At 36.6% G+C, this 16534-nt stretch overlaps 2 protein-coding genes across 3 annotated transcripts in view; both read left to right on the forward strand.

Annotated features, from left to right (window-relative positions):
* Positions 1–16534, forward strand: part of LOC142342723 (uncharacterized) — a 467707-nt gene that overhangs the window by 119832 nt on the left and 331341 nt on the right. The window lies entirely within an intron of this gene.
* LOC142342719 (epithelial cell-transforming sequence 2 oncogene-like) lies at positions 61–4718 on the forward strand. The gene is made up of 2 exons (XM_075394238.1): positions 61–1077; positions 1674–4718. Exons 1-2 carry the CDS (start codon positions 285–287, stop codon positions 4064–4066), a joined length of 3186 nt encoding a protein of 1061 aa, XP_075250353.1. The 5' UTR covers positions 61–284; the 3' UTR covers positions 4067–4718.

Raw genomic sequence — 16534 nt, forward strand, 5'->3', positions numbered from 1 at the left:
ATCAGTTGGCTTTTTTTTACTACGCACAACGCATTTTGTTACAAATTAATAATTAATTTTCGCAGCGTTGCTATTCAGCAAAATGTGCACACTTAAATCATAAGTTTGGAAGATTCACTGTGCGTTTTGCACGTTAAATATTGCACGTTTATTTAAAATGTAATTTGCAAGTTACAATACGCGAATATCAGTAACCACAGTCCTTCACTCAAACTAACAATTTATTCCTGTTGTTGAGATATTCACCATTTTTTTCTCATTTTTTGCCCTTGATTGGTATCATAATGGCTACTCTATCCCAGTCTGTAGACTTGGGTTTGAGTTCCAGACCAGCTGGCTACCTTCCCGCTTCTAAATTCCGAACTACAATCCCAGTTCACGAAAACACGGCGACCTCTTTACGCAAGCAGAAAATTGAGCACCGAAGTGGTCATTTAGGAACCCTCCGAACTAACCACCCCGTTAGTATTACAACCAGCGCCTACACACCCTTAGTTAACAAGCCGACGAATGAACAGATATTCGACGAAAGAATGAATTTAGTCTGTCATTGGTTTGATTTGTGGTCCGTCCGTCAACGTAAAAAGTTCATTTATGAGATATTCCAACATTGCGGTAGGCCAGAAATGGACTTTGTTCAAATCTTCAGCGATTCAACATTGGCGGTGAAACGGAAAGATTTCACGACTGTTCTACCCGCTTTTGTATCGAAATATATCTTCTCGTTCCTCGACCCCAAGTCACTGAGCCGATCTGCGCAAGTTTCATCTCATTGGCGAATGTTGAGTGAATCGGACGAGATCTGGATTCCGAAATGTATCAAGCATGGCTGGTACCTCCAGTACCAACCCTCTCAACTAGAAAACGGAGCTTGGAAGCGGCATTACGTAATCTCAATTAGGAATTTGGTCCCAGGGAAAGAGAAAATGGACCAGGACGGGGAGCGTGTGATTGATGGTTTTTCAACTGATAGATCTGACTTATTCGTCAGTGCAAAGAGTTTGTCTCAAGTTGTGACTCCTAGGACTCCCAGAGCTAGATCAAGGAGCCGAAGTCCTCTGTCGACTTCCAGAACTTGTTAGTTATAAGTTGCAGTTTTTGATTTGATGCATCGGTAGAGCGGATATCAACTGGTTCAACGTATATTTGGCTAGAGAGTTGACGCCTCGCGGAACAAGAAAGAACGTGAGAACGGGTTATAAGAGATGCCCGAGTTCGAGAGCATAAGACCAGTTGGTCTACTGTAAAACAAACTAGGCTTGCATGTAGGAGATGCTGGTTCGAATCCAGAACTGGTCTATTTTCACAATAGTTGCGCTTGCTTAGACACACTAAGATTTGAAATGAATCTGAATTCAGCAGAATTAGAATTCACCAGAACAGCAACAGAAAATCTGGGAAATATTAAATACTACTGCCTGGCGGGTATCTCAAAGAGTTATGTCTCGTCGAATTTATAAATTACGGGTTACATTTGTTATAACCTCCAATGGCTATCTATTTACGCTAAGCGCAAATCGATGGGATATTTAAAACAAGGAAATTGATTGCTCACACAATTCGATAGACACAGTTGTTTGTTTTTTGTGGATAGGTCGGGAAAAGCAGTTTCTGTAGCACGCTGTACTCTTTGTTCAATATAATTGTTAGATATTTTAAACTGTTCCTTTTAGTGGCAATTGAGGACAGGCCACGATGGCAAGACCCTGATAGAAAACCCAAGGAGCTGGAGTGGGGCACGTTCAAAAACCTCAGCTCTGATGGTCATCCCAATAACCCTAAGTCTCCAAAATCTGCCTATTTACACGAGACAAGATGGGGTGTGAATAGTTTTGTCTCAACCCATGAATACGGTCTGGGCTCAACAGAACGACTTGATAAGCACCCACTAAAACAGGAGCAATTCCAAGAGCTGACTCAAAATACTGAGGATCTGACAACTTCGGGTACTTTGTCGGAACTGCTTCACGCCGAACGAGTTGCAGAGGGTTCCGATCAACTCAAAGAAACTCCAATTTACTATCCGCACAAGCAATCGTACGAAAATCGGTTCGGCAAAGTCGACATTTCGGAAGACAAAGATTACCGAGCTCGAGATCTTCGCGACTTGGGTGCTAATTATCCCACCCACTCACATCCTCGCGTAATCTTCATCTCGTCTCGGCTTCCGGCCAAGGAGATCTTACAGGATTCTGTCATGTATGGTGTTATTGCTATCAACTACGAATACGAGGGAACAACTTTGGATACTTTGCTGGCATTACTGAACAATGTATTGAAGTCCAGACAGGCCCACAGTATTGGATTCCTTGCAGACGGAGATCCCGGAGAGATTTGGTTGACTCAAGAGGCGACAATAACAGTTGCTACCCTGGAAAACAAAGATATACAGGATTTCTGGCTTACAGTAGCTATGAACATAATTCCGCCAGGAACCGGAGGCCATATTGACGTGTTTACACCATTAGCATCTAGCGATGATGGAATGGAACTTCTATTCCAATTGAAAGTATTGACTGGATTGAAATTCACGTCTCCGATAAACATGATTGGTGGGATCCGAAGCATCGTTGGTGATTGGCTGGAAAAGCCAGAAGACATGAAGCCTGTGAATCACTACTTCAAATTCCAGAAAATTGTGACTTGGATCGCGGTTGCGAGTCGGGTTCGAGACGCTTTGTTCCAAACAGAACAATTCTTAGGACACTACTTTAGCACAAAACGACGAGCGATAGTTAACGAAATGGTAGGAAAAATGGTGTTCGATTCTATTGAGTTGGGAATGCTCAAGACAATTTTGGCTGATGTGGTTCCAGTTATCATCGAAGGCCTGGTCGAGTTCAAGTCAGAACGTGAAAAACAACCAGCGCTACAATTCTTATCTGATTATCTTGCAAAACGTCACAAATCGCTGGTCAACGACGAAGAGCCATTGGTTCCAAGAACAATAAAGGAAGAGCAGAACGAAGTAACAGACTTATTGTGCCTGACTAAATACGAGCGTGAACGAGCTTTAAGACGCGTGAACAACCGTGAAAACATAGAAAACCAGCCTGATCGAAGAGCGACAACGGCTGTCGAATTGCTTTCATCAGAGGTCGATTACATGCGAACACTTTCATGCATGATTGACGTATTCATGAAACCATTAAAACAAACTTTGGATGCGAGCAAACCTATAATTGGTATTGGAAATATACACGCTCTGTTCAATGACATTTCAGCCATTCTTGAAGTTAGCAAAGGATTCGTAAAAGAAATCACTGAAAAAATCGAAAGCTGGAATAATGAATCCACCTTAGCAGATATCATGATAAAGTTCAGTGGAAAAAGTAAAGCATACACCAACTATATAAACAACTACCCAATCGTAATGAGGACTTACGATATGTTGATAGAATCGAACCCAGCCTTCCGCGCCTTCATAGCCGAGAATGAGGAAACGATCAGAACTAAGATGCTGCCCTTCCACGAACTATACATGACGCCCACTAAGCGTATCAGCGAGTACATTCTAATTCTACAAGCACTCCAACTTAGTACCCCGCCAAACCACCCAGACAAAACGGACATACCTCAAGCTATCACGAAATTAGAAGCCCTGAATCAATTTATCTTCCGATACAAGACTAAACTCATTAGAGACAAACAAATATGCGACATTGAGAGACGCATCATGAATTGCCCAAAACTACTTGAAGGAAATCGCTATTTCTTACGGGAGGACTACGTGAGTTTGATGAAGATTCGCGAAGACGGCGAAAGCTACAGTCACATTCAGGACCTAATTCTGTTTCTGTTCTCTGATACACTTTTAGTATGCATTCTCAAAACCAAACACGAGCCTTTCGAACATGTGCTAAATCGCAAAATAATCTTCAGCACGTGTCTGGCATTATCGAAAGTGAAGATTGATGTGATAAAGGACTCAAAATTCATTCAACACGCGGTGCAGATCTCAAGCAAGAAAGGAAGCTGGGTATTCAAATTGCCTTCTTACAAAGATAGAATTTCGTTCGTTCATACAACGGAGGAGGCCATTCGGGGTCTTGTAGCCTTAGATTGAAATGCAATTAGGCTATTTTCTTTCCGTTATTATTTGATGGGTCAAATTAGATCAGAATATAAGGGTGAAAACACGGATATTCTGCTGGGTTTAAAAACCATAAATTGTTCCGAAGTTGTTTTTCCAACTCCGGATTCAACGGAAAGAAAAAAAGTTATTGAAATCGCATGTCTCAATTAAACTGAGACTTTAATCTGTACAATTTTTTTGTTAGTTAATTCATTACACCAAAACTTACAAAATAGTTTGAGACTAAACAATAAATACGATTGATCAAAATACTTTGTTTTTACCACATTAACTTAAATCATGGTGTGTGAAAACCTTTAATTTCATAATGTTTAATTTTTGTGAATTTATCTGCGAAGTGTTGCGCCCAGAACATCAAATGTTATGTGTAGTTATTCTGCAGACAAAACCCAGGTGTAGGCCTCGATTTATGAAAAGGCCATGCTCAAATCAAACCATGTAATGACTTTAACAATCTTCAAGTTGATCATATTGTATAGAGTTGTTTTTTTTTTCATGAAGTTGCTTTCCGCAGACATTTGTCAGACAATAATATGCTCATGAAAGCAAGTGCTTTAATTGTTTTATTCTAACAATACTGATTGTTTCTTTTTTTTGCCTTCAATATATCGCAATTTGGTAATTTTTCTCAAGATTGACTTAAAATCTATTCGTGTCGCTGAGAACAATGCTTCCCAAGGAGTTGATAACCAAATCAATTCGTCAATTTTAGCACATATCATTGTTATATAATTTTTCCGACCTAACTTTGGTGTGGGGGAGGAACTATATACTCAAACGGGGTTTTTTCTTTTTGTTCAGTCAATTTTGACTATTGGATATATTCATCGTTGAGAGTTGTGAGTGGCATCATTAAAAGACCAATCATTAAATAGAAAATATAACATTACCAAGAATTTATGTACGTTTGAAATTTTCCGGAATAGTAGGCAGATCTCCGTTGTTTTGATTCACATTTTCAATAATTTTTTTAACAAAATTTTGTCAAAAAATGTCAACAACGGTGTTACTGGTTTCACCTTTAAAGATAGAGGGGGATGCTGAATGGTTTCTTCCGATTTTTTGGGTAACCTATTTGCTAAATTTTTAGAGTTTCAGTTTATTCATCAAAAATGGGTGTAAATTTGTTTTCTAACCCATTTTGTTTAAATTTGGCCAAATCAGACACCTGAAAACTGCTGACAAATTACAAAAAAGGGGTTAGTTTAGTTTACGCTTCCTATAAGAGAACTCTTGAATTAAAAAATTGCCCGTTTTTGCCTAATTTAACAGACTTTTGTCGATAGCTCCGAAACGCACCATCTTTTTGATATAATAAAATTACGTCCTTTGCCAAAATATGTTTTTGTCGAATATTTGGGACAATTAAGTGTTTTAGGACACGCAGCTATAGCGGTGCTAGTATCGTTTTTTGTGGGCTCTGGTAAAAAATTTTTGAGTTGCATTAGGGCGGGATCTTTTCTCCAAATGTTTTCGTAATCTTTGTTCTTTTTTGTTAATTACCGTAAAGAAAGATTTCAAAGGAAGTTTCAATAAATTAAAATCTTATTTTTTTACTCATATGAAAATAAGCTCAGATGAGCATAATATGATTTAGGTTTTCAGTATGAGCCCATTGGATTATCCAACCCAATTGCTTTCTCAAATTCGTAGAAGTAAATACAAGCCAAGTTTTCTTCTGAAAACTCATGGCTCCTTTGGCATTGTATATATTATTTTTTGGAATATATCAGTGAAATTTTAAACTTCGCTTCTTCTTACCTTAGTTTTGTCAGTTTGTAGCTGTGTCCTAGTATGGCCAGCTCAATCTTCGTTTTCATGTCTAATGAAAATTTCCATCTATGTTGGTTTTTCATTTATAACTAATGGTTTCTAAGCTTTTAAACTATCAATTTTCTAAGAAAACGTGATATTACATGTCTGCTTCTTTTTGAGAAACTTTTTGTTTACATAACAAACTATCACACAAATGAAGATCCAATTGGCGTTCAAAGAATGCAGAACGGAACGTATTTTAAATTTTTGATTTTTTTGTTTTTGACGGCCGCGACGCTGTTCTCTCGCACAATTCTTTCATTATCCACGAATAATTATCCTTAATTTATCTCGAAATAGTTTTCACCAACAAATCTTCTTACTGTTCTTCAAATCGTATCTTTTAGACAGAACAACGAGTAGTTCTTCCTCACGTCGAATTATGAGAGTGTAACCAGCGTTGGACCGCAAGGATCAATTTTTGCAGTTTTTCTGTTTTCGGTTGATATGAATGAATTACCCAAAATTCTCTCGAATGAAAACTCGTTATTTCCGGACGACCCCAAAATTGTTGGCTCGGTAACCCATCAACCTATTCTACAGTATGTTACTCACATTGAAATCAGCTGAAGTGAAAAAAAAAATTACAATAATTTTAATTTCACTAAATTCAAAATTATGAAATATGCGCAAGAAAAACTGTTGACCAAGAATTGAGTTCAAGGCAAAAGAACATCAGATTGAACGGTTCAGGCCGATAACAGATCTTGGCGCAAATTTCTCGCAAAATCTTTTTTGGGTTTTAGAATTGACATTATTGTAAAGAAAGGTCTTCAGAAGCTAGCTCATATTTGACGGGTTTTTCCTTCTGAAACAAATATGAATATTAAGTGTGTTTTGGCTAAAAGTATGAAAAAACAGTTCTCTGCTATGGATCAAGCATTTAGTTCCCTAGTTTCTTTAGAGTAAAACTTGAAGAAAGTGCAAAGAAGCGGTTCTGTGGAAAATGCAATCTCTCTGATTCAGACTACGTCTGAAATCTGACTAACCAAGGTCTTCTACCAATTGGGTACAATCTGGTCCCCGAGAGAGTATTTTTTTGAACAACATACTTGCTGGAACTGCAATTCCGAATCCAATTGATTTCAGTCAAAAAAGTTTTGTCGTTTCGACTTAAAAAATGCTTGGTTTCAAAACAAATATTGAATTGTTGAGCTTTGCCAAATTATTCTCAGGTTTTGATTGATTTTAGCCTAAGCTCAGGAGAAACGCATCGCATCATCTTCCTCATGGTGAAAAATTATCAACTTCATTAACACAATATTATTTTCATGGGGAGCTCCTTTTCGCGTTGAAAGAAGAGCAACGCGCAATTCAACTTACTTATTTTTTCTCGCTGAATAGCTTATATAACGGCTGCCACACACTATACAACAGCTGCCACACACAAAACATTTTATTTTAAAATAATGACTGTCTGTTAGTTGTTTAGCATTCTGGTGACATTTTTTGGATGATGAATTTTCTCTAACGCTTCACCAAGACGTATAAGGGAAGAAATCTATATCGCTCTCACAATTACGGAAATTTATTTTTGAACCTAGCACTTTCTGCCGTGTTTGTCGACGACACAAAAATTGTTAACTCAGTAACCGATCAAATTATTCTACAAACCGATATTAATAAAGCAATCAGCTGGTGTGAAAAAATTAATGATTTACAATTTCACGAAGCTAAAGTTTATGAAATTTTCTCTACAAAATCGGTTGGAGAAAGAAATGACTTTTCAAGCAAGAGAATATCAGATTGATAGGGTCGGGTGGATAAGATATCTTGGATTAAGTTTCTCCAATAGTCTATCTTGTCTTTTTCACATAGACACTAATGTAAAAAAGTCTTCAGAAGCCAGCTCATAATCGACTAGTTTTGTCTACTGAAACAAAGTGATCGTTAAGAGTGTTCTATTTAAAAATGATGTAATTTAGTTCCCTACTATGGATCAAACGTTTAGTTCACCAACAAATTTAGAATACAGCGTATGGAGAAACTTCAGACAATATGTGCCAAGTACATCAGTGGAAAATGCAATCTATCCGTTTCAGACAACTTCTTAATCCTTATTAACCAAGGTCTTCTACCGATTGGGTACAAAGTGGTCCTCGCAGATCTCATTCTTTTAAACAAAATAATTCTTAGTCTTACAATTCTGAATCCATTTGATATCTATAAGATCATATTACAGAACCGCAACACAAATTCCAGCTGGAAATTTTGGCTTACAATGGATTGATGAGACAGCTTTTTTTCGTTTGTTTATCTTAGTATAACAATGCGCTTTCTTTCTCCTACAATCTCTCCTGGTATACGCCTCCGAAAATTCCCGAAACATTCAAAGAGAATTGGCAAAATTATCTGAGGCTCAAACAAAATGTAAATTCAGATAATACTGCTAACCTTCCGGATCGGGTCCCCTATAAAAATTCAATCAAAATTCCAGATCTCTATGGAGGGCAAAACCAAAAACGTGGCAACCATGTTTGGTTTCAAATCGTTCAATTTTATGATTAGTGGGTAGATCTTCGTTATTTTCATTCACATTTTCAGTAATTTTTAACAGTTTTATTGGTTTTGCTTTTAAAGATAGGGGAAGGATGCTAAATGTTTTCTTTCCAATTTTTTCGGTAATATTTTTGCTAAACTTTTTCAAATTCAGGTTTTTGTCAAAAATGGCACTAAATTTTAAACACCCTTTGTATAAATTTGCCCAAATTAAAGACCTGAAAACTGCTGACACAGTTTAAATTCCGCTTCCTATAAGAGAATCCTTAAACTAAAATTTTGCGCGTTTTTCGCCTAATTTAACTGTTATTTGTCGGTAGCTCCAAAAAGCACCATCTTTTATGTATTAAATTACATCCTTTGCCAACCTCTCTATTTATTGAGTGTTTGGGACAGTTAAGTGGTTTAGCTGGACACGCAGCTATAGCAGCGCTGGTATTGTTTTTTTTGTGGGCAGGGGTAAAAAAATTTTCGAGTTGCATTGGGGCGTGATCTTTTCTCCGAATGTTTTTGTAATTTTTGTTCTATTGTTAATTGCCGGCAAGAACAGCTTCAAATCAAGTTTCAATCAATTAATATTTTACGTTCTTGTTCACATGAAAATGCGTTCAGATGAACATAATATATTTAAGGTTTTCAGGCTGAGCTCATTATTTCTTTGCGTTGCAATTTGCTTCTGTTAACTTGAATCGAATTTTTGTATTTGGCCTTATTTTGTTTTCATTGCAATCTCCTAACCTAGTCTACTTTATCAATTCAATCCAATTGTCTTATTTTATTGGTACAAAAAAAGTAAACCTTCTATGGCATTGTATATATTTGTTTTTGAAAAATATCAGTGAATTTTCGAACATTGCTTTTTTATCTCAATTTGTCAAATATTAGCTGTGTCTCAGCAAAGCCAGCTCAATTTTCTTTTTAAAGTCAAAAAAATTTAAATTTCTATGTAGTTATCATTTATAAAAAAAAGTTTTTTAGCATTGAAACTATCAATCTTCAAAAATAGTTGTGATTTTACATGTTTGCTCGTTTTTGAGAACCTTTTTGTTTGCTTAACAAACTATCTCATTAATGAAACAACCAACTGGCGTTCAAAGAATGCAGAATGGAACGTAGTTATAGTTCTGGTGTTTTTTGTTTTGACGCCTGCGACACCGTTCTCTGTCAAAACTCATTAGATTTTTAATCTTTAGCAAAATTTGTCGTACTCTATGCAGTTGTTATACATATTTCGGATCACGATCGATCAAAAAGATTTCCATTAGATGTAAACATGAACCAATTCAATGACTTCATTTCTCAGCTATAAGTGATAACGAAGTTTAAAAAGAATTTCAAAAAAAGGGTTTTCGAAACTAGCCTTTCTTGTTCCTCATTTTATCATCAAGTTAGTTTGCCTCATTCTTGACTGGTCTTCTTAACCTTTGCTAAACCATACAGGGAACGATTTTAAAATGATTATATGTTTTGGTTATTTATATATGTTTTGGTTATCAGATGTATAGGGTCGGGTGGATAAGATATCTTGGATTAAGTTTCTCCAATAGTCTATCTTGTCTTTTTCGCATAGACACTAATGTAAAAAAGTCTTCAGAAGCCAGCTCGTAATCGACTAGTTTTGCCTACTGAAACAAAAGTGATTGTTAAGAGTGTTCTATTTAAAAATGATTTAATTTAGTTCCCTACTATGGATCAAACGTTTGGTTCACCAACAAATTTAGAATACAGCGTATGGAGAAACTTCAGACAATATGTGCCAAGTACATCAGTGGAAAATGCAATCTATCCGTTTCAGACAACTTCTTAATCCTTATTAACCAAGGTCTTCTACCGATTGGGTACAAAGTGGTCCTCGCAGATCTCATTCTTTTAAACAAAATAATTCTTAGTCTTACAATTCTGAATCCATTTGATATCTATAAGATCATATTACAGAACCGCAACACAAAATCCAGCTGGAAATTTTGGCTTACGATGGATTGATGAGACAACTTTTTTTTCGTTTGTTTATCTTAGTATAACAATGCGCTTTCCTTCTCCTACAATCTCTCCTGGTATACGCCTCCAATAATTCCCGAAACACTCAAAGAGAATTGGCAAAATTATCTGAGGCTCAAACAAATTGTAAATTCAGATAATACTGCTAACCTTCCGGATCGGATCCCCTATAAAATTTCAATCAAAATTCAACCTCCCTATGGAGAGCAAAACCAAGCTGTTGGAAACCATGTTTGGTTTCAAATCCTTCAGTTTTATCATTATTAGGTAGATCTTCGTTATTTTCATTCACATTTTCAGTAATTTTTTAACAGTTTTATTGGTTTTGCTTTTAAAGATAGGGGAAGGATGCTAAATGTTTTCTTCCCAATTTTTTCGGTAATATTTTTGCTAAACTCTTTCAAATTCAAGTTTTTGTCAAAAATGGCACTAAATTTTAAACACCCTTTGAATAAATTTACCCAAATTAAAGACCTGAAAACTGCTGACACAGTTTAAATTCCGCTTCCTATAAGAGAATCCTTAAACTAACATTTTGCCCGTTTTTCGCCTAATTTAACTGTTATTTGTCGGTAGCTCCAAAAAGCACCATCTTTTATGCATTAAAATAAATCCTTTGCCAACTTATCTATTTATCGAGTGTTTGGGACAGTTAAGTGATTTAGTTGGACACGCAGCTATAGCAGCGCTGGTATGGTTTTTTTGTGGGCAGGGGTAAAAAAATTTTCGAGTTGCATTGGGGCGTGATCTTTTCTCCGAATGTTTTTGTAATTTTTGTTCTATTGTTAATTGCCGGCAAGAACAACTTCAAATCAAGTTTCAATCAATTAATATTTTACGTTCTTATTCACATGAAAATGCGTTCAGATGAACATAATATATTTAAGGTTTTCAGGATCAGCTCATTATTTCTTTGCGTTGCAATTTGCTTCTGTTAACTTGAATTGAATTTTTGTATTTGGCCTTATTTTGTTTTCATTGCAATCTCCTAACCTAGTCTCCATTATCAATTCAATCAAATTGTCTTATTTTATTGGTACAAATAAGTAAACCTTCTATGGCATTGTATATATTTGTTTTTGAAAAATATCAGTGAATTTTCGAACATTGCTTTTTTATCTTAATTTGTCAAATCGTAGCTGTGTCTCAGCAAAGCCAGCTCAATTTTCTTTTTAAAGTCAAATAAATTATAAATTTCTATGTTGTTATCATTTATAAAAAAAGTTTTTTAGCATTGAAACTATCAATTTGCAAAAATAGTTGTGATTTTACATGTTTGCTCTTTTTTGAGAACCATTTTGTTTGCTTAACAAACTATCTCATTAATGAAACAACCAATTGGCGTTTAAAGAATGCAGAATGGAACGTATTTATTGCTCTGGTGTTTTTTGTTTTGACGCCTGCGACACCGTTCTCTGTCAGAACCCATTAGATTTTTAATCTTTAGCAAAATTTGTCGTCCTCTATGCAGTTGTTATACATATTCCGGATCAAGATCGATCAAAAAGATTTCCATTAGATGTAAAAATGAACCAATTCAATGACTTCATTTTTCAGCTATAAGTTATAAAGAAGTTTAAAAAGAATTTCAAAAAATAAAAGGGTTTTCGAAACTAGCCTTTCTTGTTCCTCATTTTGTCATCAAGTCAGTTTGCCTCATTCTTGACTGGTCTTCTTAACCTTTGCTAAACCATACAGGGAGCGATTTTTTAATGTTTATATGTTTTGGTTATTTGTTTTTATCGTTTCTCATAGTTTTAATTGTTTAAAAACTGTATTTCCGTGAGAATGTTTGAAATTTTGAGTTCTATCCTTATTTAATTTTTATAGTCTTATGAGTTTGTCTTCCTGATAGAAAGCTCAATTGGCTTCCTGGGGAGTTGCGAAACCATTGTTTTTGTTTTTGGTTGAAATTTCTCAATTTTGTGGCATTTTATTATACTGCTTTCAAAATTTAGCCAGTATCTGTACGAACAGACCTTATCTTTTTCTAGCAAACTGAAATTCCATCTTTATAAGTGCTTTGTTTTCAACCGACTTTTGTTCAGAATTTCGGTTTTACCGCGCCCTATCTCGATATCTTTGCTGAAGAAATTGTTGAAATTGTTAAGGTTAGTTCTGATAGTTTTACCTCTAAAGATGATAGAGGGGTTTTCAACCGTTTGATCACATTTTTTGGCAAAAACAGTGCTAAATTAAGCCTTTTTCTATCAGAAATGACAAAAAATAAGCTGCTTTAGTCCATTTTTTTAAATTTTGCCTATATAGCACACATATATACTGCTGACACAATCCCCAAAAACGGCTAGTATTGCTTCCACGTCCTTTGAGACTGTCGTACGCGGATGAAATTGTGTACTTGATCTTGAGTCGCGAGTTGTGTTTATGTTCTATGTCCTACTTGCGCGGCGAGTGCGCTTTACACAATTTCTAAATGAATCCGCTTAGCGAATCGCTTAAGGACTAATTGTTTACTTTACTTGATTTGTAAAGACAGTTAATGAAAAATAAGTTAAATTAAGCAACTGTACGCGAAGTGCAAAACTAAGAGAATGAAGAATAAGGCAACTGGTATTCCAGAAGTCATAACGAAATGTGACCACTAATTTTCCCGTTGTGGGAAAATGGGAGCAACAGACTAGCATGTGAATTAATAATGACTTATGCACATGCCCCTCAGGAATAGGTACACTAAATAAATTAAGTACATCGTATGATAAGTTTACTGCACTAGATTAATTTATGATGTATGACATTTCTCCCGCTTCAAAGAAAATTAAAATTGCATAAAGTAAAATTTTAATAACAATATGAATAATAATAATACTTATTCACCGGTTAAATAGTATCAACAATATATTTACTGGTTATCATAGCTAGTCATAAGTAATAATGTATCAGTTTTAATGTATCAGAGTTTTTACATGTCTTCTTCATCAATGATCAGTTCATTGGAAGTGCTGTGATCGGCTGGCCGTATACGGGGGTCAGTCGGAGACACATGTCCTATGATAGGCGAGGGAAAGTCGTTATGAATCGGTTCAACTCGAGTAGCTGTATCCACAATTGTCTGTATAACTGAAGGTTGAATCGATTCGATGTCGCCTACTCGTCGCTTCCTACGGGGTGGAGCAAAGTTCGGAGGACACGAATTAGTAGAGTCGCCTGATGAATCTTCTTTGTCATATCCATAATATTTAGGACTTTTCCTAGTCCGTTTGGTTGTTCGTGTCAGAGTATGGGCTAAAGTTCTTGTTGGAACTGAAGGAGATGATACGAGTGCTTCTTGCTGAGTATTTGTAGGCGGGGGTGCAATAAATACTTCTTCAGTTATAATTTGCTGTTCGGGAGCAGCCTCTGGAATTTCAGGTAGTACTTGGGGAGCGAAATTGTCCGGAACTTTCGGCATACGTACTCGCATTGCGCGAGCAATGTTGGACTTATTCGAGGATACACCACTACCAGTTTCTCGTTTTCTGTGTTTCATTTTTCTGTCTCCTTTCTGGATGCGGGTACACTCTTTAATGTGGCTAAGTATCTTAGCCTCAGTTGTTTTCTCGTGTGTGCGGGGTCCTCTGCGGTTTATGTAGTCTGTCAATTTGGTTTTTCGTTCTTCACGAGTACCAAATTTTGCAATATCGCTATTGCGTACTGTCACTTCCATCTTACCCGGCTCGCGAATGACCGAAGTGTATTGGTCGGTCTTTTGTACTACCGATCCTGGGGCCAACACCTCATACAAGCCGTCCAGATTCTTCTTGGATCTCTTATGAAGGTGCTTCTTTCGGGCAATGTTTAATTGGACGGCGTGTTCTTTCAATGGGAGTGGACGATGTGCTTGCGTGGTGCGAAGGAAGCGTGATTCGTTATCAGTTGCTAGCCGTTCGCGATTGGTAGCATCCTTTGTCGCCTTACACATATTACGTTCAATTTCGTCGTCACTCCGGCTGTTTCCCCAGTGTTCCTCAGGCAGCAATTCGTTAGGCGTTACAGTTTCTTCATCTAAATAATGATTCAAAATTTTTTCATAACTTAAGTCAGATTATTTGGGTTGAGTACTAAGTGGTGTATTGGCTTTACGCCCGAAGTGCGATTCGAATGGCGAAAGCTTAGTTGTTTTATGTTTACATATGCGAAGCTGGTATACAATTGATTTTAATGCTGCTTTAATGGTGAACGTATTTAATTCTTTATGTGCGTCTTTAATACATGCCAAGCGTTGTTTAATGGTACCAATAAGTCGTTCAACTAAACCTATTTCACGATGATCATTTGCCGGAGCTGGTATTAGTGTGATATTTTTTTTTGTACAAAAATTTTTTACTTGGTTACCTATAAGACAACGGGCTTGATCTATTCTCAAGGAACGAGGAACTCCATGAATTTGTATATAATTATCTAAGAATTTTATGACATTCGAGGCATTTGCATTATCAACTAATTCCGCAGAAGGGTATTTTGAAAACCTATCAATGCATGTTAAAATGTATATTTCATGTTCTTTTTCGTTATTAATGGGCCCTGCAAAATCTATTTGTATTTCTTGGTTTGGAGCTATACATGGTGTATATGCTTTAAATTGTTTTGCGGGAATAACAGATTTTAAGTTTTTACCGATAGCAGTGCAAGATTTGTACTCTATTGCTTTGACAAGCAAGTCGCGATTCATGTATGGCCACCAGCAGTGCTGAGCCATACATATCATCCTCCAGCTACCCGGGTGACTTGCATGTAGATCGTCAATGAGGGCCTCTTTGAGTGCATTCGGAATGGCCACCTTCTCGTCCATGCAAACACACCCGCCGGTCACATGAAGGTCCCGCCAATAGCTATGAAGGTACGGGTTGAGGGCCTTCAGTCTTTCTTCATCCCCCCGAATTATGCAGTCTCGCACTTCTTTTAGAACTGCATCCTTACTTGTGATTGATGCAATTAGACCTTTGCTAAAGACTTTTCCCACCACTCGTTCAAACGACATTACTTGGGGGCTATCCGTTAGTGGGGTGCTTCAATTTGAATGCGAGGAGGATCTGCGGGGCGTACTCGTTGTTGCATTGTCAGTGAATGACACGCGGGGCGAAGCTCTGGTAGATCGAGAGGAGAGTGTTTTTCACTTGAGAGATGAAGCTTGTTGACTCATGGTTGATGAGAGTTGAGTTTTTTCAATTAAGTTAATTGACAAAGAGAAAGACAACTGAATTTCAGGTTGAGTTTGGGCAAAAAGCACTTGATTTTTGTTTATTAATTGAGCACGTGAGTTATTTAAGGTATTTGAGAGTGGCTTACTAAAAAAGGTAGGAATTTGAGGCTGATTTTTGATTGACAAGTGAGAATGACTTAAATGAGTAAATTTTGATGCATTTTGGTAAGCTAGTGACGCTTTTCTTGTATTTACTAGCCTTTGAGACTCAATTTGTACAGGATTAGTTGTAAATGGTGGACTATGTGACGCAGATTTAGAGTGAATTGGGTAATTAGTAACTTGCGTTGCAAAAGAGTCATCTAAGGAATGCATTTTAGTCTTTTGAGTAAATAGTAGGGATTATGCCGGGCGGGTGTTAAATTGTTAAAGAAATTGCGTACTCGCGGTGCGAGAACGGAGGTGGTATTAATTAAATTAGAAGTGTTAACTTTTGGAGAAGGATATGTGTTAGCGAGTACGAAATCATTTTGACTGGAAAGTACTCGCTGATCATGTACACTAGTACAATTAGTACCATTAGTGGAATGGAGAAATAAGTTATGCATTTGATCCGCGAATGATTTAGTTTTATTAGTTAAATGTACGTGTGGGGCGTGTGTGCTATACGGATGATTGAATTTAAAGGAGGTTACATTAGAGTTGTATTTTCGCGCCGCGAGATTTGAACTATCATTTGTTAAGCGAACATGCTGAGCGGGATTTATGTCTAAATTGGAAGTTTGTTTTGAATAGAATTTTGGACTATTGTTTCGCGGGGCGAGATTTGAATTAACGTTTGTTAAGCGTACACGCTGGGCGGATTTTATGTCTGAATTAGAAGTTTGCTTTGAATAGTATTTTGAACTATTATTTGGCGAAGCGAGTAAATTAGAAATTTCAGTTTGAGGATTTTGGGCTTCATAATTTATGGTTAAAACTTGTGC

Source organism: Convolutriloba macropyga, chromosome 7 (assembly GCF_964194025.1).
Source record: "Convolutriloba macropyga chromosome 7, txConMacr16.3, whole genome shotgun sequence".
NCBI lineage: Eukaryota > Metazoa > Xenacoelomorpha > Acoela > Convolutidae > Convolutriloba > Convolutriloba macropyga.